The following is a 27,631-nucleotide window of genomic DNA, read 5'->3' as shown; positions in this document are numbered from 1 at the left end:
TGGGGTTTTTTTTGGGAGCGGTTTATGTGGTTTGTTTGGGAGCGGAGCACAGTCAGCTCTTGAGGGGGCTGGATGTATTCATTCATAAAATGTCCTGATGTGTACAAGTGTTCATAATCTGGAATATTTAGCTCTGCCTCCTTTGTGGTTTCTTCTCAAGGGAAGAAAGTCTTGTGCAATATAGAACTGAGTGGCTCGGATCTCCAACAAAATAATTAATAAATTCCGGGGGGAAACTTTGGGCAGACGGAAGATTCCCTTTCTTTTTTTATGTATTTGCAAGCTATTATTCAATTCTTTTAAATTGCATACTTGCTATATTATTATAATATTCATCTTAACATCCAGATCGTGTTTCACTTGTCTGGTTGTTGGGCTGCATTTAATTCTGAGGAAATAGTCATCTGGCTTTGAGCCTGGCTTCCTGCTCTGCCGGCTCCACTTTGATCACCTGGTCCTCCAGCTCCACCTTGGCTCTGTGTTCCTATTAAGTGTCCAAGTCCTCCTCCACTACACGGCCTGGCCTTCCATCTCTCCCCCAGTCAGCCTTCATTCCACCTCCCTCCTGGACCTGAACTTTTGGAAGCGGCTCCTTTGAAGGGGTGGGGGGTGCTGGGACTATGTCACAATCCCAGTTTTGTGTTCCCTTGTCTTGTGTTAAGGACTCTTATTCTGCATTATATTCCTATTGTTTCTGTGCTTTCTTCCTGTGTTCAGTTCCTGTTAGTCTTGATGCCCTCGTTCTCCATGTACCTGCCTTGTTTGTTTGTATAGTTACTATCATTAGTTTCCATAGTAACTAATTAGCTTTATATTAGCTCCACCCTGCTTGTTATCTTGTTAGCATCTCTGTGTAAATATAAGCCTGTGTTTCAGTGGTCTTCTGTCAGTCATTGTTCCTGCCTGTGTGTTTTTGTACCTGGTACCCTTGTGTGGATTTACTCCTGTTTCAGGTCTGAATTTTCTGTTTGTGCTTTTGACAATTACAGCTGTGCTTGCATATGGATTCTCACTTCATCTTGTCCTTGACCACCTTGACCTACAGTTTATTTATTGTATATAAAATTGTATATGTTGGTGATAAAATAAGAAGTTTGCTTATTTGCAGATCAATACACATTAAATGTCTGCACTAATATTTCTCATTAGTGCTGACTAATGACACGTCTGTTTGTGCTGACTAGAATTAATAAATAAACATGGTTCATTGATCATACTTTATACTTTTATTGGGAGTCTCCCCTAATGTTGTATAGCTTAATAAATTTATTAAGAAATAATTATTAAGAAAATGTGCCATAAGTCACACCAAATGTGAAACGTCACCAATCTAAAAGATAATTATGAGGATGAAGCAGGAAACACTAATAAGGTAGAATTCATAGTCAGTTTTAGTAGGAAAAGGATTTTGTGACCTCTAGAAGTTGAGCAGGATTAAAAAGACCCATTGCTTTTGTGTGGATCTTGGAGACTTTGTGTCTCCTACACAAAACTGTGCACACACACACACACACACACACACACACACACACAGAGCCAGGCTCACTGCAGCCTGAGCAGAACATCAAAAGCAGCTCTGCACGCAATCCAATGATCATATTCATATAACATTCATAAGACGCATCTGAGGGTCCAAGAAGTCATCAGATATAGGCATTTCACATGAGAAGTTTTTTTTTTAATACAGGACAAATCCAAATAAATCCCTCTACGCATTTGATCAGTTATTCAACAGGGAAAATTGACAGCATTCAAGATGAGTGATATTAGATTCAAATGAAAATACTATAAAATAAAATTCTTTTAAATGTATTTTTAAGTCTAAATCTGGAAGTCTGAAATGACAGAAATACAAACACTTTATTAACCTCAGACCGTAAGTTATATGTCTGTATCTGCACATGCCTGCACACTAACACTGATTAGGTGATCTATAATTCAATATTGTGTACAGATTTCACATAAACTGGGAAGTAAACTTCAAGGCAAAACAAATAAGGAGCCTTCAATGAAAGTTGTCCTTTGATGTCTGAGATGAAGAAAATGAGTTTAAAATACACGTGTCACATTCTTATTAATGTAAACTTAGGAATCATATTTTTACAATAGCCCTAGGATTGGAAAAAAAGATGAACCAATACAACTGCTGGAATAGATTAGCATTTCAGGCTCCTCAACCCAACCTTATGAGAAAGTCTAAATATTTTACAAATTGGCAATATTGTATAAATATATACACGTATATAATAAAATAATAATAATAATAATAATAAAATGCTATTTCAGTTTTTCTGCTTTTACTCAAATTTCATGTTTAATTCAATGACTTACTTTGTTACAGTTCTTTGTAACTGTTCGTGAAGTTTATTAGCAATTTATGAGTGAAAATTTTCTACACCATTTTTTTTTTCCGTGTAGGAAAACATAAAATTTTTAGAAAAAAAGTCCACGCCTAAACCCTCATTGTGGTGAACTGTAAACAAACAAACAAATGAAATTGTACAAATTCATGCAAATTTGCCACCAATTCATTAAGTCATAAAATGGATACAAATTTCCATGAGAGTGTGTTGCTGCTGCTAAGAAAACTATCATAAATCCTGTTCAAGAAATCACAATAATGGCCAAAAGAATTGATTTTTGTTTTAAATGAAGTGAAAGTGAAATAAATGCACACAATTAACCTTAAATAAAAGCACCACATTTTTTCATCAGTAAGGCAGCTATAAATGTTATCTGTCTTTGCCTTAATTTGCATTTATTTCTGTTACATTTATCACTAATGTCAGTCTTTTGACCTAAACGGAGACAAAACGTCAGATTTAAATATGTCCTGTCATTATATCAAACTTTTTCCATTATCTCTACTTAATCCCCAGGCTGCCTTTGATTGTAATAACAGTCAAACAAAGGCTAATGTGAAAAAGAGACTTTCTATATTCATCAAGACCGAAGTTCTATAGGTTTGTCTCCAGTGCTGCAGAAATGTGTATATGTGCATGACACGGTTGCATGATAAACATGCATCCTTCCATGTTTATCCACTTTTACTGTTATACCAATGAGTGTTATCTGATATGTATCTGAAAATACATATTCAAACAGACATGCTGAAGTTCAGCATGTGACATTTAAAACAGAAAAATGAGAGCACTTGACAGGAACTAAACTTTATTACTTGATTTTCCCCATTCTTCCATCCCTCTGCTTCTCCCTCTCATTCCTCTTACAGCTCTTTTCTTTAAAAATGTCTTTTTCATTCACCTCCATAATGTTGCTTTACTTAGTTGCTGTTTGTTAAATGCTTCAGCTATTCACTTAATTGTGATCATTAATAAAACCAATATCACTAGTACTAAAGCCTCTTTTGCTGTTTTAGCGTCATATTGTTGTATATGAAACTTGAGATAAAAATTCATCAAAAAAGATGACTTTTCCTACAGTATAGCAAAGAAGCAATGGCAACTTTTCTCAAGAATAATCAGTGTGAATATATTCTCTCTTGCTGGATTAAATCAAACAGATTGAAGCTGTCACATAATTCTATATTTGATAAAATTGTTAATTAAAAAAAAAAAAATTCTATCTTAGATTCTAAGTTAAAGCATTTCCCAATGTTCTAAAGCCTGGCTTAATTTCCTACAGAAACACTGTTCTAATCAATGTTTTTATCCATGAAGAAAGGAATGTGAGAGCAGAGAAAGCAAAGGGAGAGGCACTAAAAGAAAGCCTGGAGGCCAGTGGAGTAAAAATAGGGTAGAAAGAAGTGGGAGAGACAGAGAATGACGGTGAATGAAAGAGAAAGAAGACAAGTGACGGGAGCAGGCTGAGCCCTGGCCTTCCAGACATGCACAATGATTCCAGTTCAGGAACAAATTGGCCAATTTTTCATGGCACGCCCCTTGGCAGCCTCATCTATTTCAGCTTTTTATATTTATTTTCAGATTCCAGACTGTAGCAAGCATTCATCCAGACTGCAACTCTGGCTTGGATCCGGCTCATGTTCACACACAACCCGCTTTCAGTCAAATCACTAACTGAAGATACAGATGTTGAATTTGGTTGTGTGAATCTGGGCAGTTCTTGGGTTAGTGGATACTTGGGGATCTTTTAAATAAATATTGCAATATACTAAAATGCAGGTTGAAATGTTACATTTTAAAATGATAAAATGTAAAGGTTTCCTGTCCTGGCCACATATATGCTCAAAGTTTATTACAAAATATAGTTTAAAAAAAAGTAGTTTTTCATGAATTAAGTTATACAGTATAAAGGTTACCGTTGCATCACAAATCCTCAAGTTTCTAAAGACTTGAAGAAATAAAGAAATAAAATTACAGGGGCATTCTTTGTCACTAAATAAACTACAAATTGCGGTTGATTTACAGTATATGCAACATTATTACTAATTTACAGAGCAGGCTGCAGCTCTGAATGACTTTTCTGAAAAAAAGAGCTGACAGGAAAAACTATAGTGAGAAATACAAGGTCATTAAAAGGGCCTCACTAAAAGACTTTCTGGAAGCCTACCCAGTAAATCAGCACTGGTAAAATGGGCTTTTAATAAAACTTGTCTATCTATGCAATAGAAAGGCAAAATCCGTGGTACATGACTAGAGAAAACAGAGAAGGGGAGGCTGTAGCTTTCCCTTTTGTCTAAAAGTAGGAAAATGTCAACACCCAAAATGTACTGGGGTCAATTCGACTGTCCATGAGCAAGGATACAAACCGTGCCGAAGTAGCCTGCAATCTGTAATTTACACAAAAGCTCTAAAGCTGTCAAAAGTGTGTTTTTTGCTGACAAATAAACAGGATATCTCTGTGCAGATAACACAGAGAAAAATAATACAATATTCATTTAAATATACTACTGACATTGTTACAATAAAAAGCTGGTTAAAAATAAGAGAATTTACCCTTTAAGACCCAATGTACACTTCCAAGAACAAACCTATGCATAGTCATGTGCATCAAACAACCTTCTAATTGAAGAGCCCAAATATTCATAAATTCAATAAAAAATCCTATTACAATATTTTGTAGTCTATTCTCTAAAAGGCTGGATTTATCCTTATTAAGGTCAGTGCACACAAAGACAACTGCATATTAGACACGCTCATTTTAACTGTTTAACCGTTAACCAACCATAAGAATTTTGACCGATTTATACAATCAGTTAAATGGTTTAAAAAGTAAAACTACTTTTTTTTCAGTAATTTATCAAAATATTTAAAAAGTTTTGCTGCATGGGTAAAATATGCTACAGTCGTGGTCAAAAGTTTTGAGAATTACATAAATATTGGAAATTGGAAAAGTTGCTGCTTAAGTTTTTATAATAGCAATTTGCATATACTTCAGAATGTTATGAAGAGTGATCAGATGAATTGCATAGTCCATCTTTGCCATGAAAATTAACTTAATCCCAAAAAAAACATTGCTGTCATTAAAGGACCTGCTGAGATCATTTCAGTAATCATCTTGTTAACTCGGGTGAGAATGTTGACGAGCACAAGGCTGGAGATCATTATGTCAGGCTGATTGGGTTAGAATGGCAGGCTTGACATGTTAAAAGGAGGGTGATGCTTGAAATCATTGTTCTTCCATTGTTAACCATGGTGACCTGCAAAGAAACGTGTGCAGCCATCATTGCATTGCATAAAAATGGCTTCACAGGCAAGGATATTGTGGCTACTAAGATTGCACCTAAATCAACAATTTATAGGTTCATCAAGAACTTCAAGGAAAGAGGTTCAATTCTTGTAAAGAAGGCTTCAGGGCATCCAAAAAAGTCCAGCAAGCGCCAGGATCGTCTCCTAAAGAGGATTCAGCTGCGGGATCGGAGTGCCACCAGTGCAGAGCTTGCTCAGGAATGGCAGCAGCCAGGTGTGAGCGCATCTGCACACACAGTGAGGCGAAGACTTTTGGAAGATGGCCTGGTGTCAAGAAGGGCAGCAAAGAAGCCACTTCTCTCCAAGAAAAACATCAGGGACAGATTGATCTTCTGCAGAAAGTATAGTGAATGGACTGCTGAGGACTGGGGCAAAGTCATATTCTCAGATGAAGCCCCTTTCTGATTGTTTGGGGCATCTGGAAAAAGGCTTGTACGGAGAAGAAAAGGTGAGTGCTACCATCAGTCCTGTGTCATGCCAACAGTAAAGCATCCTGACACCATTCATGTTTGGGGTTGCTTCTCATCCAAGGGAGTGGGCTCACTCACAATTCTGCCCAAAAACACAGCCATGAATAAAGAATGTTACCAAAACACCCTCCAACAGCAACTTCTTCCAACAATCCAACAACAGTTTGTTGAAGAACAATGCATTTTCCAGCACGATGGAGCACCGTGCCATAAGGCAAAAGTGATAACTAAGTGGCTCGGGGACCAGAATGTTGAAATTTTGGGTCCATGGCCTGGAAACTCCCCAGATCTTAATCCCATTGAGAACTTGTGGTCAGTCCTCAATATGCGAGTGGACAAACAAAAACCCACTAATTCTGACAAACTCCAAGAAGTAATTATGAAAGAATGGGTTGCTATCAGTCAGGATTTGGCCCATAAGTTGATTGAGAGCATGCCCAGTCGAATTGCAGAGGTCCTGAAAAAGAAGGGCCAACACTGCAAATACTGACTCTTTGCATAAATGTCATTGTAATTGTCGATAAAAGCCTTTGAAACGTATGAAGTGCTTGTAATTATATTTCAGTACATTACAGAAACAAAGATCTAAAAGCAGTTTAGCAGCAAACTTTTTGAAAACTACTATTTATGTAATTCTCAAAACTTTTGGCCACGACTGTACATGTATAAAAAAAATGTTTTTTTTAGAAAAAAAAAACATAGGATAAGTCACGTATAAGTCACATTTTATTATTTCATTCAGAAATAGACCTAATGCTGATGCAAAATGTTTACAAACATTATAATAAACACTGTAAACATAGCTAGGCTATTTTAGTTCCACTCACTCCACAACAAATCCTTTCAATTAACAGTATTTAGAAAAGAACAAGAATTAAAAATATAAGAAGCTAGAGCATAGCTATATAAATGACAAGCCAAAACAAATTAATTTAGGCTAAAACGAAACTGAAACCAACGTTGGGTCTCTCATTCCACACAAAATCAAATGTATCCGTATTTGTGATGTATTTGAATGCCAAAATATTATTTATTATGTAGGCTACTTCACTCACTTTCCAATATCCACGTAAAACATCTCGGTTACGTGTGGTAACCCTCGTTCCCTGAAGGAGAGAACGGAGATGTCAAATCGCTGACCGATGAATTAGGATATTGCTTCGATAGAGCAATCTACTTCGAGTGTAAACTAAACAGGCCAATGCACATTGGCATGCAATTATTGCATCCAGCTGCTGCTGATCACAGCGTGAGTACAAGAAGGCAGCAGGTGCAATGCATACCTGGTTTTCGCTGAGGAGCCGAGCCGGTGACTCGGCCGCTCAGCGGCGGTACAGCAAACGTGGCGACGTGACGTCTCCGGTGACCGACGAATTGGGATCAATGGGCCATGGGTGCTGCCCCTTGGGTCTCATATGTAACAGGCCGAGCGGTGTAAGTGCCTCGTGTGGCTGCCATATGCCCCAGGAGCCTCTGAAAAAGTTTCTGTGGGACCGCTGTCCTGCCCTTGAATGGAGAGTTTGCTCTTTTCCCAGTTGACCCGAAGGCCCAACAGGCTGAGGTGCCGGAGCACCTGGTCCCTGTGCTCACGCAACTGATCCCAAAACTGTGCTAGTATAAGCCAATCATCTAGATGTGAACACCCTGCTCTCTGAGGGGAACTAGAGCCGCCTCAGCGACTTTCGTGAAGATACGGGGAGACAGGGACAGCCTAAAGGGCAGGACCTTGTACTGACATGCCCGTCCTTCGAACGCAAACCACAGAAATGGTCTGTGGCATGGAAGGATTGACACATGAAAGTATGCGTCCTTCAGGTCGATCGCTGCAAACCAATCTCAGGGACAGACACACACAAAGATGCGCTTCTGCGTCAACATCTTGAACAGTAGCCGATGAAGGGCACGGTTCAAAACTCGCAGGTCCAAGATTGGCCGTAACCCACCGCCTTTCTTGGGTACAATGAAGTAAGGGCTGTAAAACCCTGCCCTCATATTGCCTGGAGGAACTGGCTCTATCGGGGGGCTTCGGGCCGCTTTCACTGTAGTGAAGCAGATACCGCTGAACTTCGGGGGACGCCGGGCGAACTGAATCGCATAGCCGAGGCTGATGGTCCACAGAAGCCAGCGAGTCGGGCTGGGTACCGCTGACCAAGTACTTAGAAACCATACAAGCGGGACCAGCCGAACCACAGCCATACCCGCAGTGAGGCAGTGAGGTGGAACACAGGGACCCAACTCGGGCGGCTTGTGAGCAGGCTGGAGTGTGGTGTGAGTGTGGGGTGCAGGGTGCGTGTGTAGGGCCTTTGTTGACACTCTCAAACCGCCTGCTGCTGCCATCTGGCGAAGGAGAAGGATGAGTGAGGTCCGGTGCTTGGCCGTCCACAACTCTCCGTGTCCTCCTTCTCCTCACCCTTCACTGCAACAGCAAAAGAGACCATCTTTCTGGCAGTGTCATTGTGTGAGAGAGAAAGTGTATATGGGGGAGCATTTGGAAGATGGATTTAAGCCATAAATGTTCAGTCGTTTTGTCAAGATGGAGTTGTATACGGTAAGCTGAGCAAGACTCAAGGCCAAACGATTTGTCATGCACACACACTAAGATATGAGAATGTGAAGGATGTTTGACTGCACAGTGCCCTACAGTATCAGAAGACACTGATGTGTAAATGTATTTATATTTATATCCACGTGTAGCCTATGTGGGCTTGATTTTAACAGCAGGCTCAATTCAATAAGTGTGACCGTACACTTCGCAAGAAGGAAATGAGTGTAAAAAAATGTATTTGCATTAAACAAACAGTTTAACAGAAGTTCATCAAATATTCAACATAACACACAAGCACACATATAACCACATTCAACACAAAGAACTGGGTTTGGAGGAGACTTTGTGATCATCTTTATTATTCTGAAAGCAGAAAATCATGTCTTACTCTGGAGAGACATTGTTTTCTGCTCTTCTTTGGATCAGTGATTCCTTATTGAATGAAGGAATAAAGGATATGAGGAATATGAACCAGCTGTCATTGAGAGACTCACACACACACACACAGATCACATTGACAAGCATCATCCTGGTTGTCAGGCAGTTCTAAAGCCACAGACAGACTGCCTGCTTCCTTATGACCAGTGAGCATCAATCTTCCAAACACACACAGACCATACTTCAGCTCTTCCGTCTCAAGCCAATTTCCCAATATCAGCTTTCTAGTCTGCCGCTTAATGGTCAAGAATGAGAGGAGTTGGTTTAAGCTGATTCTAACTGTGTAACCAAAGAGAACAAGTTTAAAGGAAGACATTAAAATTCCTCTGTTGTTCACAAAAGAGGAGCATGCTGGGTAAGGAGACAAAGTAATGGGGAAGAGCAACAGGAAGCTACACAAATGACATGCTTCCACTGCATTTGTGTCAGTGTGTGTTTGTGTGAGAGAGAGACACAGAGGACGAGTCTCCAACTGAGTCTGTTTGTTCTGTACCTCTGTTGAGACTTGTGTGTGTGTCCAATTAGGGGCAATAGTGGCCTGGCACTTAAACACACACACACACGCAACAAAAATTTGACCATTCTTGATTTCTTCTATAAATGCGACCATAAATGATATATTTATGGAATGCTTTTTTTTATGAAATGGAAATCTTTTGTGACATGATAAATGTCTCTACTGTTGTCTATACTGTTGTCTATAAATGTCTATGCTTTTTGTTCTTCGCTAAAAAAAAGTATTAATTTCTTTCTTACTGACTTTACTTTCATGGGCAGTGTACATCACAATTATACATATACAATTATACATACAAATATATTTATACACATGGACCTGCTATAAATTGCTTCATGAAAGAAATGTTATGTCAAATCATAACAGTAATGTAGTTTCAGGATATGTTTAAGAAGTGATTTCTTACAATTATAAATGTTGTTATGAATGTATTTTATTTATTTATTTGTATGTTTATTATTTAATTTCACAATCAGACCAGGCTAAAACTGTGAGATATTTAAAAAGTACATCAAACAGTAATGGCAATTATCTGGACAAAATTTGTAGAAGGATTATTTAATCCCAACTAGCCGTTTTTGTATATTGTATATAAAATAGGTTGTACCTCTTATGCTTACAAAGAGACCCACTGTCCAATATTGGACATTTTAAATGCTCTTAAATATTATACATTAAGACTGGATAAGCATATAATAGTTTGATTTTTGTCATAGTTGTGTCATAAGCAACCATGAGTCATTCTAAAATAAGATTGTGTTGTTGTTTTCCTGATATGTCACTCATACATAAGTTTGACTATGCAGCATTCAGTGCAAAATCCTTTGGGGGGAAAACATGGACAGGGTTTGAAAGGGTTAACAAACTGGCTAAAAAAGTGCTTCTGCATTTAGTGTGTGCATTTCAGTTACATACTTGTATGGATTAAAACCAAAATAACATGCAATAAAACTGTCTTACTGGTATGAGGAGGAGAAGACAAGATGAAAAGAAAAAAAAAGGTTGTTAGTAAACCTGTGATGCAGGACATGAAAGAACATTCACTGTCACCTTCAGTCACAGCTGGGACCTTCAACCCAGCAGGTAAACTACAACATACGACATCTAGAAGAATAAAGACCATTGCCCTTTTTTAAACATTTACAGTTATGCTTAAAATGGATTACAGACCTCTAGTTACTCCACCATGATGCAGGAAAGCCACAGATTTCCATCAGCTCACCTGCATTATGTTTGAACTATCCTTACACAAAGACAGAGAGAGAGCATTAAATCTCTCTGATGGGATATGTTGCCGCTGGCAGTTTCACTCTCTTTCATCCTCTCATACAAGCTTTCTGATGAATGTATGAGTGTGTGAGACATTCACAGCAGATAACCCTCTCTGACTCTGTCTGACATCGTCAGTAAGAATAAAAACAGACTGACAAAAAATATAATTTGCCAAAGATGAGTGTCGGTATGTGAACATGCATACTGTCTTTTTTTTTTTTCAAACATCAACTTAGCAATAAGGAATAACAAGGGAAACAAAAACAAAAGACGAATGCCATCAATCAATGCGTGAATGTCAAAGAACAACACAACAGCATAACCGCAGACTGTCAATCAACTGAGAATGACCTTAATGCACTTTAGCACTAAACCATCTGTCACAGGAAATGAGAATGAACATCAGAAAGAGGATGCTCAGGCACTCGGTGACAAATCGCTTTCCTCACTGTCATGACATGTAAAAGAGGAAAATTACCTCTTTGTTGACTCGCAAGTATTTGTGTTTCCTGCTTTAATGTAAGACTGTAAAGTAATTATAAAGCTCATTAGCAGTGAGAAATCAGGAGAGGTCCTTAGGGAATCCTTTGGGATCGCAAATCAAATTCACTCACATTAATGCCAATGCAGACAGGGGGTCCAATAAGGTTCTTATTGGCATCTATGGTTCCATGAAGAACCATTAAACTCCTGGAACCTTATCATTCCACAAAAGGTTCTTTATAGTGGAAGATTCTTTAGATTATTCATATGTTCTTCACACTAAAAAAAGTTGTTTTAGGACTGTTTACTGGAAGGTTCTATAGGGAACCATAAATGGTTCTTCTAAATTCTAAAATATAAAGGTTCTTTATTTAAAATGTTTCTTCTATGACTGTGAAAACCCTCTTTTACAATCTAACAAAAGGCATCTTTACACACTTGAGTTAAGGTTGTTCAGTGCCTGCTCAAAACACATAATGCACATAAAAGCCTGACTAAATTATGTCAGCTCTGACCCACTTCAGTCCATAGTATCAAGTTACACAGTTATAATTGCTTTGCAAATGCATTTATGCCACTCTGGGTGTCTTTGGGTGACACCTAAAGACATCTAAATGTTACTTGTAAATTTGGCACAAGTGAGTCAGGACTGCCACCGGTGCCTTCTCAGAATAACAGGTTGATGGTCAATAAAAGTGTCTGTGTCACAAACTTGCTTACTTGATTGATTACCTAGAAATACTGCAGAATCTTAAATATCTGTTGTGCATTTAAAATCCTTAAACTTTACAATTTACACATAAAACCAAAGATTTAAAATATGATTATTTTGGATCCCACTGTATATGCAGTTCAGATCTGTCTACATATGTGCATGTGTGCATGCATCTCTGAATGAGATGATTAAATTGTCCCTATTATGGGTAATGAAAGGTTCATATTTTGGTTTTGGGAGTTCCCAACAACAGGTTGACATGCATGCAAGGTCAAATAACACTTTCATTGTCTTATAATATGCATTTATTTTTAGCTTACTTGCTCAATGACTCCCAAACGATTCGCTCAACGATTAATTTTTCCAAACTGCTCCTTTGCATGACCCTAATCTGCAGTGATTGGTCTGATTGGTCTCATTTTTATTTCATCATGCCTGTAATGCCTGATAAAACAGCATTTGTAAGAACACAAGCTTTGTGTACACCGTTACCGGGGAAACCGCAATTTTTACTGCTTCAAAAGCGGCAAATAGTGGCAAAGAATGAATCTGCATTTTCATTCAGACCAATGAAAAAAAAAAAAAACAACAAGTGGGCTGGCAATATGCTAATGTTTCATGTTGACGTCAACATGAAACGTCTTGGGATTCGTTTTAAAAATGACTGGTTTCAATGATTCAGAGTCGACTCTTTCTTTTAAGAAACAATAACTTTATACACGGTACACTTTCAGATTTAAAACTTTGCAGGATGTTTTCATTCACTTAGAGCTGTGTTACACATTGCATGAAAGGTAATTTTCAAAAATCCATAATAGGGGCACTTTAAAAGATTTCTCATCGTCCATCTCCCTTACACAAGGGCAGATGATTCAGTTCAACACTGCAGCAAAAATCCCATATCAGCTGAGAGCAGACACAATCAATCCATCTATAAGCCCTCAAAGACACTCCACGTCATCATGAATTTATTTCCAACCTTCATCACCTCTTTTCAGCTACAATCAATTTATCCTCAAACAGTTTGGCCGCCATCCAGTTGTGATTAAACTTTTTCACAGTACAGTCACAGCCAATCTACCTCAGAATCCCAGAAAGAAAAAAAATTCAATCAAATATCACAAAACTGTCCCTGGAACCCAATTTGCATACGATCCATCCTAAGTAGTATGTGAGATTAGAATTAGTATCAAATCATAGAAAAAAGTTCCTAGATGGTCTACTTCGTCCAGTGTATGTTCACAGTCATCTATTAAATACGTAAGGGAGACTGGGGATGGTTATATCACTGTCAGTTTAACAGGACACGAGCCAAAGGGTTTGAATTATTACTGTCATACACATGAGCACCAAACAGACTCTTTAAATAATAAAAGATTTACTCAGCACACAAATAAATGAATAAAAATAATTAAATTAAATTAAATTACATAAAAAATGTAAGAAAATAAATTGTTAAAGAATATTATTTCAAGGTTTGAGATACAAAAACATACTGAATCAAAAAGTGTTACCCTTTGCTATTGTGGACCGTTGTACTGATCTGACAGTGTGATGTTAGGCTACAAGGAAAAAAAATAAAATAAAAAGCCCCAGTACAGAGTGTCCTTTCTTTCTTTTCTATTATATCAATCATCCCACATTTTACCTGTTTATTTATTTTATTCAGTCTGCAGTGCACTGAAAAAGTCTGTCCCCTGTTGTCTTCTGACTTCAAAGTCCACTGACTTTGATTTGTTCAAAATTTGTTTGTTGATTGTAAATGGTGCTTGATCTGTGTATATTTCTCTCCTGATTGAGACAAGATGACTTCTTCACTGAAGAAAGCAATATTAAGGATGGAGGACTTTTAGCCAGAAGCAACGGTTTGAAGTTAAAAAAAACATCTTGATGGATTTGTTTCTTACAAACATTCAGCTTTTCGTTTCACAAGACATTAATTGATGGACTGGAATCATGTGGATTACTTTTCATCAGCGGTTTGAACTCTTATTCTGATGGCACCCATTCACTGCAGAGGATTCATTGGGGAGCAAGTGAAGTAATGCTAAACTTCTCCAAATCTGTTACAATAAATAATCAATCTTAACTACATGGATGGCCTGAGGGTGAGTAAAATTTCAGAAAATGTTCAATTTGTGTGCAATATTCCTTTAATACATTAACACAGAGATACAGAAGGTATGTGTTTGGCTTGTATTAACTACTGTACACATTAAATGCATCATTAAGCAAAAACATCAGAAGACTCTTGGCGTGAAAGATCCATGGTTGGCAGATCTTCAAGGATGTGCTGCTGCTTATTTTCTCGTCAGTACAGTAGGGTAGTGTAAATGAAATGAAATTAAACTAAATGAGGAATAACAAATCAGGGGGAGTGAAAATGACAGAATGCACACAGCTGTCCAGGGGAGTAGTCATTTAAAAATTCAGACACTTTCTAAAATTTTCAAATAGAAGTCTGAGACATATATGAGTAAAGAACAACTGTTATAAAACTACAGTAGCAAACAAACACAATATAATTACTCTATATTTAAAATTAAAAATTTCATACTACTCATAACAGTGTTCCATAAAATCTGCAAACAGTTAAAATTCTTCTGCATGTGTGTACGTTATATTTTTGTGCTACAGGCTTGTGCTCAGCAGGGACATGATGATTACATTTAAAAAAGTTAAAGCAATTTTTTGTTGAAATACTTTCTCCTATCCCAAATGAATATGCCTTGTCTGTCTGACCAATGGCAGAGAGGAAGAGTTCTGAAAAACAATAATTATTTTTGGAATTATGTTTAGTGAGGTTACTGCCACAGAAATTGTCTCAAAGCAGTTTTGAGTCTGAGGCCTAGACTGAGCACAAGAGACAAAACATATAAAACTAAATTTTAAAAAAGAGTTGAAGAAAAATTCCCATAATAATTCCAAACTGCAAAGGGACATGCTTTCTCTTCCATTTGCAGTCTTGGTCATCAGACACTGTAGTACAATGAAGGTACTGAATTTTGTCTTTTATTGATTGGTTATGGAAAATCAGGTCAGACCAATCCATTTTAAATAATATAAATCAATAATAATAAATAAATCAGCAACATTTATGCTATCGATCTCTCAGTAAGGTCATAAACAAGGTCACTGTGATTTCAAAAACTTTATTTCAGGGTCTGATGATGCTCTCATGCATCTACTGCATGATTACTGAAGTGATTCAAGAAAATCAATCACATTCATAATTCCAAGTGTTTTAAGTCTAAGTGTGTTAGTTTATGGATGTAAGGGTTCCTTTAGTGGTGTGATGGTGTGTGTGTAGGCACACATTACAAAAGAGTTTAAAACTCATTACAACTTAAAGAGCCTATGACCAAAGAAGCAATTCGTAATACTTTGCTTGGCTAAACGATGGACTACTTAATTGACTACATAATCTTTTAAAGCTGAGCCAAAAAAATCAAATTTTTAGTATTTAAGGACAAGATTAATAAAAAAGCTAGGCCACTTTTAATGCGTCTATGCATAAAAGACTTTTTATTTGTCTGCCATTAATATTTGGCAGAATGTCCTTTTCAATTTGACTGCAAATTCTAGTTGATGTTGTAGAGAAATGCCAATGTTTATATTTTGAAATGAAAGATCTAACATGGATTAGTTAATTAGTTAATTTCAATAACATCAACAGTACTAATAATACAGTACATAATAATAAAGTGTTCGAATGGGAATTATCTCTCATTTTAGAAAGTAGTCTTTCAAATAACTATAGTCCAACATTTATTTATCTCCTATAAACCACGATCAACAGATCAAGATCCCTCTGCACTTCAAGTAGTGTATCACAGTGGGTTAACACATAAATTTACAGTAAAGTCTAACAGTCTATGAGCTTCAAGTCGGGATAAACCCAGATAGGACAACAATGAGAAAAAAGAATGAGAAAATGTGAGAAAATCCTGCTAAATTCTTAAAGGGTAAAGCAGCTATGAGAAACAAGTGAATATCTCTGGGCTTTTATCTCTCTTCCCTCTTTCCCAGCTCTGTGAGAACTTTCACCCAGAGGAACATCATTCCATTAGGCATTCACACTCGTGGACATGGCCTTTCTGCTTTTTTTGGAGCTGGAATATGTGAACACTGGTTTGCTTCACTCACTTTCCAATGTATTTATTAAACTCCTAAATGTCAGAGATTGAGCCACTGTCTTTTATATCTGTTTTAGCTCAGTTTCAGGACACTGAGCAAGGAGATTTTAATCTTAGGCCTTATGCTCTGACTATAGCTGCTGAAGTAATGGGAGTTTTTCCAACAGAATGAGTCCCCAAGAATGGGAGAGGCCTTCTCTGTGCTGCAAGCGTCATTAACACAATTCATAAGCACACACCATAGTGAGAGAGATTTATACATGGAAAGACAATGTAACACATCTGTCTAAACAATGTAATATTGTTTAAGTTCTAAAGCACAACATTTGTGACTCCAATCATGAAAGTACTCAGTTTGGATAATAGTCAGCCAAAAACGAAACTTAAGACAAGTTAAATAATATTTAACATTTATAAGACAAAATATGTAAATGCTTTAAAGAGTGTAGAATCTGAAACAAACCATAAAAATGTAACAACATTCTTTCTCTGATAAAGTAGAAGCATCCTGCTTTATCATTTTGAAGGCCATTTCCTATTAATGAACTTTCCCCATATCTCTAGTGTGGACAAATCTCACATTATTTCCTGAATAATTGCTTGCTGGAGTTCCAGCAAAAGATAACACGGGACAAAGGAAGTGAAATTTATGCCGTTTGAAATTAAACTGTTTGCTTAAACTCTTTGTCTGAACTGCGCAAGCTATTAATGAAATGAAGGCAGGCGGCACTGAACTCCACTGAATCCATTAATGCAGCATCAGCTGCTGTTAATGCCACTGCTGAATATTTCTAATTAGAGACTGAGAAAAGATACTGCTCATCTTTGTTAAGAGACTTAGAAATGTGATTTAATGGAGGTCAGATTTATCAGAGCTAAGGATATCTTTATTTGCAACTGCTGTCAGTCTTGCTTTTCTGTCTTTCCCTGTTTCCTTTTGACGCTTCTTTCTTTCTGTGTCTCTTGCTCTCATTCACGCTCGGTTGAGCTCAGTGCTGTAGAAATGAGGGGGCCAGAAGCTTTGGTTTTGGATCAGTGGTGTTTGATCCCTCTTCTCTACGCTGGGACTGATTGACATTGTGTAGCTGAACGGTGACCTGTGAGATGTAGGAGCGGATTTACCATCACTCTCTCTCTGTCTCACAAACCTTGTGTCATGGAATGTGCTAAACAGAGTACTCACAAAGATGAAATAACAAGGAAAATAGTCTCCAAATAATGCAATACAGAAACACAGAGAAAGAGGCTAACAAAACTTCCAAACACAACGTTCAGACAGGACAATGAACTCAGGAAACATGGGACTATAAATTCTAAACCAAATGAAGACTAATAGGCTAATTAAGAGACAACAGGTGAACTGAATACAGTAATCAAATGCACAAACTGGAAAACTGGGACAAGCAAGGCACTGAAGACAAAAATCAAACATACTGTGGCTCATACAGTACATGTGACACCTTGACACACATTTTGATTTATAAATACACACTCAGATAGTGCTGAGCAACACAGCTGAAGTGTTAACAATTTGGATCTATGGTATTATCAGACATTGCTCTTGTTTGTTTGAGAATCCAGACACAGCAACACTGACTCAACCAATGGTGTAACTTTTATACATACTTAAAGACTGATTATGGGAATGGAATGGTTCTTTTGTATTGCAAACATGATACTTGACTCTGAACTGCTGCTAACCATTATTCTTTTGTCTTATATTCTAACCATTGGTACCCGTCTCCCACCTAGATACACCATCATTGCATCTTTATTGTGTTTAGGGCATATGCGCAAGCATCGCGACACATTTACATTAATCTACACTCCACCTCCAGCAGCGCAGGGGTGTTGGAACATTCGAAAACAGTATACCGTCGCTCAGCCTTTTACAACTTCTCTTTGCCCCCAAATGAAGAACAAAAAATAACTTTGTTTGAAGTATATCGGGGCCTTAAAGCTATCCCAGAGATTGTCTTACTATAGGGAGATGAGAGGGTCTGTATTACTTACTATTGGAGAAAGTGTAACGGTCAACTTGGATCATGTGTGCCTTTATAACCAATCACATTACAGCCTTGACGTCAATGAATTTCAGTCAGAGCTGCGTGACACTAGCCGTTTACCATAGGAATGAATGAGAAGTGCCGTAAGCTGAATCCCACCTATCGCAAAAAGTCAGTGACTTCTCTTATAAAACAGCATTTTTTTTTTCGGTGTAAACTCTAAAAATAGTTCAATCCAAAAGTATTGAATAGTGTAAAACATGTTTGAGATAAGCTGATAGGCTGTCGATGCATTAAATGATAAGCTGTTTCCTTCAGTGTAGTGAAGCCTCTCCTCTATTAAAAAAACAACCTCTGGTCTCCTTTCCCACATACTGGCAAACCAGAAGAGTTAGCATTGGCTGTTACGCTTTTTTGGCTAAAGGTTGCAGGCTTGCTTCTAGTGGCTTTGGCTATGCAGACTGTACCGGAAAGATAAATGATTAATTGATTACCCGAGTCTTCAGGTACGAGTCATTCATTCCTTTTTTTTGAGATGAGCCTTACACACTGTAAATTGAACAGTTGATTTATCCCATTGATTTATATTTTAATATTTCTCTTGTCATAAAACATTTAAGAATGAATGCCAAAGCTTTTTAGGTTGGGTAGAATCTGCCCAGATTCTGAAATCTCTGACCCAGTTTCTTTCGAATACGTTGGAATGGTATGACAATTAGAGATTAGACAACATAAATTGAAATCTATAGATTATGCTAATACACACTAAATACATGTTGTCACGCAATGTTGATGTATCATCATTTGAGAACAAAGTATAACAATTAGATTTATCTGAGCTGAGGCAAAACCCACATAAAGAAAATACATTTTGCAAATAACAATTACAGGTTTCAACAGAGATGGCGACAAAGAGGCAAAACTTACAAACTGCAGCTTTAAGCAATCAATTACATGCAGCACCTTTAAAATCAATTCTGCTTAATTTTACACTGCCATCAAAGTTTGTCAAAAATGTCAATATTCAACATATCTTATGAATATGAATGAACATGTCTCCCAACACCTCACCCAACCAAATAGCATTTTTTAAAAATTATACTTGTATGTATATACTTATACCTTGGCGAAATAGCACACAACATACAGTTTTTGTGTGTATAGATATAAAGACTAGTAGAGAGGAATGATTATCATGAATAGCATCATAATATGACAACCACTGTATAAGCAGCATGAGTCAGAGTTGAAATATGTTGCCAGCTCTGAAAATAGATGCTTTTCCTGTGGCTCACTACAAGTGCCCCAGACGGCAGCGCCATCAATGAAGACACTCAAGGGTTGTTCACTAGAAGCCTGAAAATGTATGTTTTCATGAAAGCCACTTTTTCCCAGACACAGCAGAAAGTGCAAGTATTGTCCTGCCCTGTTCAAAACACTCTTTGTGTCAACAGTCAAGGTACGGTCATTCGAGATTTGAAGATAAGGGAGTCTGACATGGGAAAGGGGTTTGACTGCTGCGCCATTAGGAGTGACTGTGAACTTACTTTTCTCTATTTTCTCTATTTCCTGAAGTCAACGCTTCCTGTGCAATTTGCTTTGCAGCCACAAACATCAAAACACAGCTATGTCCTCAAATGTACCGCATATAATTTTGAGTAAGTGTTATTTTCCTGTGAATTATTAATATTGTGCATTGTATCAAGTGCTGAAGATAGCATACAAGCTTTGACGTGTCTTTGCTATGTCGCCTATTCTTGACAGCTAGCACTTATTCAGCTGTGATGTGTGTTCATGTTTAAGATGTTGTGATGAGATTACTAATGAGAAGGAGATCCCTGTAAACTTCATTAGGATGACTTTGGCATGCTTGAATATGTCATAGTTGCTCTAGGGTGATCATTACCATCAATATCCATAAGGGAAGGGGGTGGGTCGGGGGAATCATATGACCTTAAACTCCTCACATTTAATTATACTCACACATACTCATGGGACATATTTATTAGCTGTATATGAATGCATTCTAATATCAAGTGAGAAGAACCATATCAGTCTCATAAGTCTCACAATTTTATATAGTCATGTGACTCCCTGATCTATACATAAACATTCACCATTGCTAATAATTTATAACTGAGTGTTAATTTCAGTGTGTCTGTGCATGATAAATAATTACCATACTCACATATTCAATAACATATGTGGTGAAAATAACAATTAATATCACAATTATATGCATCCATCATGATACTAAAATGGCAGTAAAATGTAAAAGGATTTAGTAAAGTCTCTCACCTTTTTCTTATTGGTGGGACAGATGTAGAAGTTTGTGACTATGATGGTTGTCCCAGGCATCAGGTTGAGCTTGGTGTAAGTTGACCCATAATCACTGGATCTGCATGGAGGAAAGGAGCAAGAAAGAGAGAGAAAGGTAATCTCCTTAATATTAACATTCTGTTTAATTACTGAGTCAAACACAGAAACATACAATATGGCGGAATACAAGCATATCCATCTAGATAAACTCAGATTATTTGATTTAGAACTTAGAGGCAACACAAACATATAACCCACTGTGTACAGTTGTGTGTTTTTCTGACACATAATATTTTTAGTAAAATAAATGGATTTTTTCCCCCCAACTTTCTTACACTGGAATTGGTTTGAACTGTTTGGTTAAATGTTAAGATACTGTTCGTAAACATTCTCATGGCTTTTCAACTCCAAATCTATGTTAAGATGTCATAAATATGAAAACATGACACTGGGCTTCGAAATATTCACAGCAAGCACAAAATAAATAAACATTTTCAGAATTGGCTGTTTTTGGCCTCTGACTGCTAGTGATCTCATGCTCATGTTGACTGTTTTTGGACTGAACTGGGAGTCAGCAAAACCAGTCAGCAAAAAATTAAACTTTCCATAAATCAGCTAAACGGCTGCACTGGGAAGGATGCTAGTGTAGTCCTGACATTTACAAACCTATAATAAATGCTTGAAAACACCAGTTTTTGAACAGCCGTTCTGAAAGGTTTATGCCATTGTGTTTTTGCAGAATGTAACAAACTAAGGCTACGTCTACACTACTCCGGATACATTGACAAATACATCTTTTTCTCTACATTTTGGCCTTCCATCCACAATGAGATGGCATTTTTGTCCTTGTGAAAACAGAACTTTTTGAAAAGATGCTCTCCCAAGTGGATAATTTAAAAATGCTGTATTCGCATTGTAATGTGGACTGTGAAAATGGAGGTATTTGAAAACAATGACGCATGTTTAGTCATGCAACGCATACTCTACCGATAGATATCTCTGTTTGTACTGTTATGTGTCTGTTATGTGCTATTCACTTTCACAGCGTTGCTAAAGATATATGTTACTTTGTCCAATATTCGTATAACATTGCTGCAAAGATGACAGACAATTTATTCACAAATTGCTGCTCTGCGGCAAAACATGAAGGGAATTGCGTTTTAGACCATACATGGAATTACGATTGAGTGCATCCTGGAAGCACCTGGAAGTGATGGGACATTTTACTAATAAAATGATCATGCCAAAAGAACAGCATGTGAAATGTATTATGTCTGGTCTCTCTCTCAGTGAGCTTTTATTGTATACACATGCACTGTAAGATGATTTTAACGTTTTCCGATGTTTCGGTGTGGATGAGAAAACGCTTTATCATGCTAATGTGGACGGAGAGTGTTCTGAAATGAAAATGCTGCTTTAAAATGTATCCGGATTAATATAGACATAGCTTTAAAGACTGTTATGATATGAAATGGCAGAAAGAGACAAACAGATAAACACACTCAGACTATCAACCGAACAGAAAGAAATTAACAAGAATGTTCAATTTGATCCTGACCACAGCGCATGTTAAAAATGTGAGCAGACTTTGGTGAGGACAGTGTCAAAACAGTTTTTAAGATGACTATGTTTCAAGTGTGGCAGTTAATGTGACATAAACCAGCCAGAGATTGATGTCAGTTCATAATGAAGCTATTTGAACTGCTGTAAATATAAGACATGACAAGACAGCATCACAGGTGTGGAAATATTTGCAAAAATCAACCAGGCAGAAATCTGTGGCCTAAACCAGACTGACACTGTCAGAAGCAATCATTCTCACACAACACGGTTACATGAAATGTGCTTAAGAACAAGGTCAAGGTTACAGGGTTATGTTTAAAGTGACTATGTCACTTTCTTTTAACTCACTGTTAACATACTCTCAGTTAGGTTGAGAGAAAGCATATTGCTACTGGCAGCTGATTTAGGATGCAAAAAGGATGCCTGATCAAAAACTATTTCTCAACACAAACATACAGCGCTAAAGACTCCCCCCATAGAACTAATTAAAAACAGAAGTGAACAGAACTCTTCTCTGGAGCTCCTGCTGAGCTCACATTTTTGTTTCTGACTTGACAGAACGGAGCAGAACAGAGGTGTTTCAGCTTAAGAGGTTTAAATGAAAGCAGGAGGGAAGGCTGGGCAAGGTGGGGAAAGTGGGCTACCGCTGATCATTATGCCATGTTTCCAAGATCTCACAGCGAGGTATCATGGCAGGATGAGGAACTAGACGAAGGTCTGCAGGAACAACATCTTACAAACAGCCTTTTAAATTTAAACATGATGATAGTGAACATGACGGATTGTGCTTTTCAAAGTGGACATTTTAAATGAAATATTAAATACTATTTTTTATTGTCAGTTTAATAGACAAAGCAGCATGTCAATATGTGAGTAAATGTGCTATTTTGAAATGCTTGTTAACCCATCCACAATCACTACATAATAAAAGGAAGAAAAAAATTCATAAAAAAACTGAGATGTTATCATTTTACATAGCGTTTTCTCTTGTGTTTGTTATCAACCTTGTCCTATCCTAAAATTATTAATACAGTTTCCAAATCCACTCCAACATGACAGATGGTATATCACAAGAAAGGCAGTGTTTTATTATACTGTTCAAAATTTGCTTGATTATAACCAAAACACGCTTATCTTAGCTAACAAAGCTTAGCTTACAAAAACACCAAAAAAAAAATAATAAAAAAACATAATTGAATACCTAATACATGCCATTCATTCAGAAGAGCCGAGCCTGTTAATTAGAATACGCAATCAGACAATGACGGCGTCTCCAAAGTGGAGTCAAACTCGGCAGAGGTCATCAGCGGAGTTGGTGGAGCGAGCACCAGAAACAGCCAACTCATTAAGTAAATCCTCTTGTGGAGAGTGAAATGTCAGAGGCTTCAGAGGAACATTATGTAACTAATAAAGCTAATTTGGAGGATCGTGTGGCACACTGCACTTCGGTTGCCAAAGTTTCGCTAATGATGCTAACTTAATCGGATGGCTCATTTAATGCCACTGATTAGCTGACAGGACTAATGCCACTGGTGAAGAAGGAGTGTGGATGATAAAGAAACATGAAGGGAACAAAAGGTGGAGAAGGAGAACAGGGACAATATGCTGCTTTGAACTTCAAAACAAATCTAATTGATTTCCAATCAGTGTTCATTTTGACAGCAAATTTTGATTTAGTCTTAGTTATAGTCTTTTGATTAAAATGCCATTTAGTTTTAGTCATATTTTAGTCATCTGAATTGTTTTTGTTTTTGACTAAATCTACAGTAGAATCTAAAGGGTTTAGTTAGTGTAATGCATTTATTAAACATTTTTCAAAAATTTCCAATGCTAGGTTTGATATTTAGACTTTATCATGCAATAGCCTATAGACACAGATTTTAATAAAACCACTTCTCATAAAGAAACAAGAACATGGTCCTCCTTTCAATGAAATACCAATGGTTATATAATATCCATTCTATATAACAACTTATCACATTCTTCATTCTTTCAAATAGAAATGTTTATTTATATAAATAAATTTAGATTAATCCTCATTAGGGTTACTAAAGTTATTCAGTCAAGAGCAGTGAGTGATTTTCTCTGTCTTTTTTTACTTGATTACATTAATGACACATACAACAGCAACTAAATTAGGCTGCTGTCCCTTTAAAACCGAATGACAATTCAACATAATTTTATGTTTATTTCTCCATTCATGCGACGTGAAAGAGAACTGAATTCAGTACTCGTACACTGTGTTAAATTTAGTTATTTTTTGCATCGTCATGCTTTTCAAATTTATTTACATGTCTGGTCTTCTCTTACTCAAGGATATTGACATCTTTTTAACATTTTATGAGACATGCGGCAAGTGTACACTCGCTTATGTCCAGCTGGATAGATCAATAGGCTATGCTACAGTTCCAATGTGCGCATCTAAAATTATTCATCAATGAAATAAACAGTGTTTCAATCAATGATTTTGACATTTCCAAAATTAATGTATACACAAATATTTAAAAGCTTTGGTCTAAGATGTTTTTTTATATTTTTGAAAGAAGTCTCCTATGCACCCCAAAGTTGTATTTATTTAATTAAAAATACAGTAAAATCAGTTATATTGTGTAAAATTAATACAATTTAAAATAACCTTTTTTTGGATATATTTTTTGGATATATTTTCAGAAATCATTTCGAATATGTTGATTTGGTGCTTAAGAAACATTTCTTATTATTATAAATCCTGACAGTTGTGTTGCTTAATAGTTTTTATGGATACCATGATACATGTTATTATAGGATTCTTTGATGAATAGAAAGTTCACAAGAACAGCATTTATCTGAAATACAGACCTTTTGTAACATTATAAAGTTCTTTACTGTCATTTTTGATCAATTCAATGCTTCTTTGCTGAATAAAAGTCCACATTTCTTTTTTTAACAGAAAAGGAAAACAAGGTGCATTTCAAGACAATTGAAATGTATTAGGCATAAAATATTTTGCCATCAACAACATCATCAGCCAATCTACTGATAATGGTGTATCCTTCACAGCCCTTGATGATGCATAAAGCTTGTATAAAGTCAAATTAGTTTTGAGGGAAATCTAAATCTCAGAATAAATCAAGTTCTTGCCATGAGGAAAAGTGAACTGTTTCCAAGATTGGAAATGAACAGAAAACATTGTGACTTCCTGTATTCATTTGGGATCATGAGTCATACTCCGTGCAGACATTCACTGTCACATTGAAACACGGTTCAAGGTATGAGAATAGCCTGTGTATTCGGAGGGAAGCGCTGGAGGAAAACAGTGAGATCGAAAAATGTACAAATGCATCTACGCATCAAAGAATATGCATGTTATTTTTCAAAGCATTGTACATGTACATGTCCTTGTCCTTGACTGTTCTGTTTGACTAAAATCCTTCAGACCACCACTAGAGACACAGAAGGAGGACTGCAAGAGTGTCAAACATAATTTACATAAAGTGGTGTCATAAATATTCTCTGACAGGTCTTCCAAAAACTAGACATTTGCCATGACCGGCACCTTTAATAGTCTCCCTGCATTTTAAAAAGGCAATTTGTCTTGTCCTGGTGATCTGACAATGGCAAGCTCTTTGTTATTTGTACTACTAAATTATTTTTGTTGTTGAACTTGCAGTTAAGAAAGAAATGTTTTTTTTTTTTTCTATTATTGCTTCCTCCTTATATCCTCTTGTAAAACCACTGCACTCTCCTCCAGAGATCTGCTACTAACATGATACAGTATGCCACATATGAAAATGTTTGGTTCCCATAAACTGCAATAGGATGAAAACAAAGACATCCAGTAAAATAATTCTGATGGTTAACTGTAGCATTAAACTATTCAGAGTTGTTTTTAGAGTTTTAGTCAAGTCGTCATGTATGTATACTTGACAACTATACATGTATCTAGATTCAATACTCTAAATCAATTTCATTTGTATTTTTTAATCACCCTTCAGCATCATTCATCAACTGAGGTCACATATTCAATGTCCATAAAACATACTTTCCAAAATATACTTGGTGAATCTGCTCAAATCTGCTTGTGATAAGCCTGGAACTCAAATGTAATGTGCCCACTATAGTAAATTTCAGTATTTTTCAAATCTACTATGTAAATAAATTAAAGGAAACAATCTTAAATCAGTCAAAAAACTTTCCCCACCTTTGAAAATCTATAGAAGGATAGCAATTCCTTTAGCTCAAACACTACAGCATGGTGCTAAGAGCATCAAGGTCATAAGTATGACTCACACGGAATGCATGAACTGATGACAGTCAAGTAAAGTCAAATCATGTCACTTTATTTCTATAGAGCTTTATAAAGATTGCAGCTTCACAGTAACAAATAAGAAAATAGCAGAATCAAACTGTGCTGTAAGCAGTTCTAAAAAGACAATAGTGTCATTATACAGTTCAACTCAGTTTAGTGTTGGTTCAGTTCAGTTCAATAACAGAGTAAAGTAGATGTATTTCGAAATAAATTCAATACATCTATAAGCAGTTCCATAGAAGGCAGAGATAGCATTCGTTATTCAGCTTGAGTCAGTTGAATGTTGATTCAATTCAGTTCAATACAAGTGTTGATGCTGCAAGATGTGATTTAGCTATAAAGCAGCTGTTTAGAAGACAACAGTGTCATTATCCAGCCTAATTCAGTTCATGCATATCGATAATATTACTAATAGGGCCGCCCTCGACTAAAGATTTTTCTGGTCGACTAGTAGTCGTTCATTTTAAGCATTAGTCGACTAATTGCACATTTTTTAATAAACCATTTAAATCATGATAATGAGCCTTTAATTGCCTACATAGCCTAATAAGCACTCAAGCGCACGCATAAATTTGCCACAGCACACTGGCAGAAGTAATAATGATGAATGTGTCAAGGAAAAACAGTAAGATTAAACTGCATTAACATTTTAATAATCTATTGGTAAACTAGTGTTTTCTGTGTTTGCGGCTTAAAGGGTAAGTTCACCCCAAAATGAAAATTGTCATAAATTACTCACCCTCATGTCGTTCCGAACCCATAAGACCCTAGTTCATCCTCGGAACACAAATTAATATATTTTTGATGAAATCAGAGAGCTCTCTGACCCTCCATAGACAGTAATGCAACTGAAATGTTCCCAGGTCCAGAAACGTAGTAAATACATCAGTAAAACAGTCCATGTGACATCAGTGGCTCAACTTCAGTTTTGCGATGCTACGAGAATACTTTTTTTTTTGCACAAAGAAAACGAAAATAAGAAGACGTAACTTGGGGGAGAAGGATGGCTGAGTAAATTATGTTATTTTTGTTTTATTATTTATTTTTGTATATAAGAGCAAGGGACTGCACCTCCATCTGTCATGCTGTGAGCGTGCTACTGTCCAGCTTTTACACTGCACAGACACTTGAACAGCACACATATTTCTAGGTTAACATTAGATGTAAAGCCATGTAAAGTTGCTACTACTTTCAGATGATTTGCCATATT

General features: G+C 36.7%; 1 protein-coding gene across 4 annotated transcripts in view; it reads right to left on the bottom strand.

Moving 5' to 3' along the window:
* Positions 1 to 27,631, bottom strand: part of LOC109107397 (VPS10 domain-containing receptor SorCS2-like) — a 163,892-nt gene that overhangs the window by 47,992 nt on the left and 88,269 nt on the right. For all 4 annotated transcript variants that reach the window (XM_042760496.1, XM_042760498.1, XM_042760497.1 and 1 more), the window contains exon 3: positions 20,550 to 20,649. In XM_042760496.1, the coding sequence (XP_042616430.1) occupies positions 20,550 to 20,649 (100 nt within the window). The remainder of the gene's footprint in view (positions 1 to 20,549; positions 20,650 to 27,631) is intronic.

This window comes from Cyprinus carpio, chromosome A7 (assembly GCF_018340385.1).
Source record: "Cyprinus carpio isolate SPL01 chromosome A7, ASM1834038v1, whole genome shotgun sequence".
Classification (NCBI taxonomy): Eukaryota; Metazoa; Chordata; class Actinopteri; order Cypriniformes; family Cyprinidae; genus Cyprinus; species Cyprinus carpio.
The sequence above is the reverse complement of the archived record's forward strand: the minus strand, read 5'-3'. Positions and strand labels throughout refer to the sequence as shown.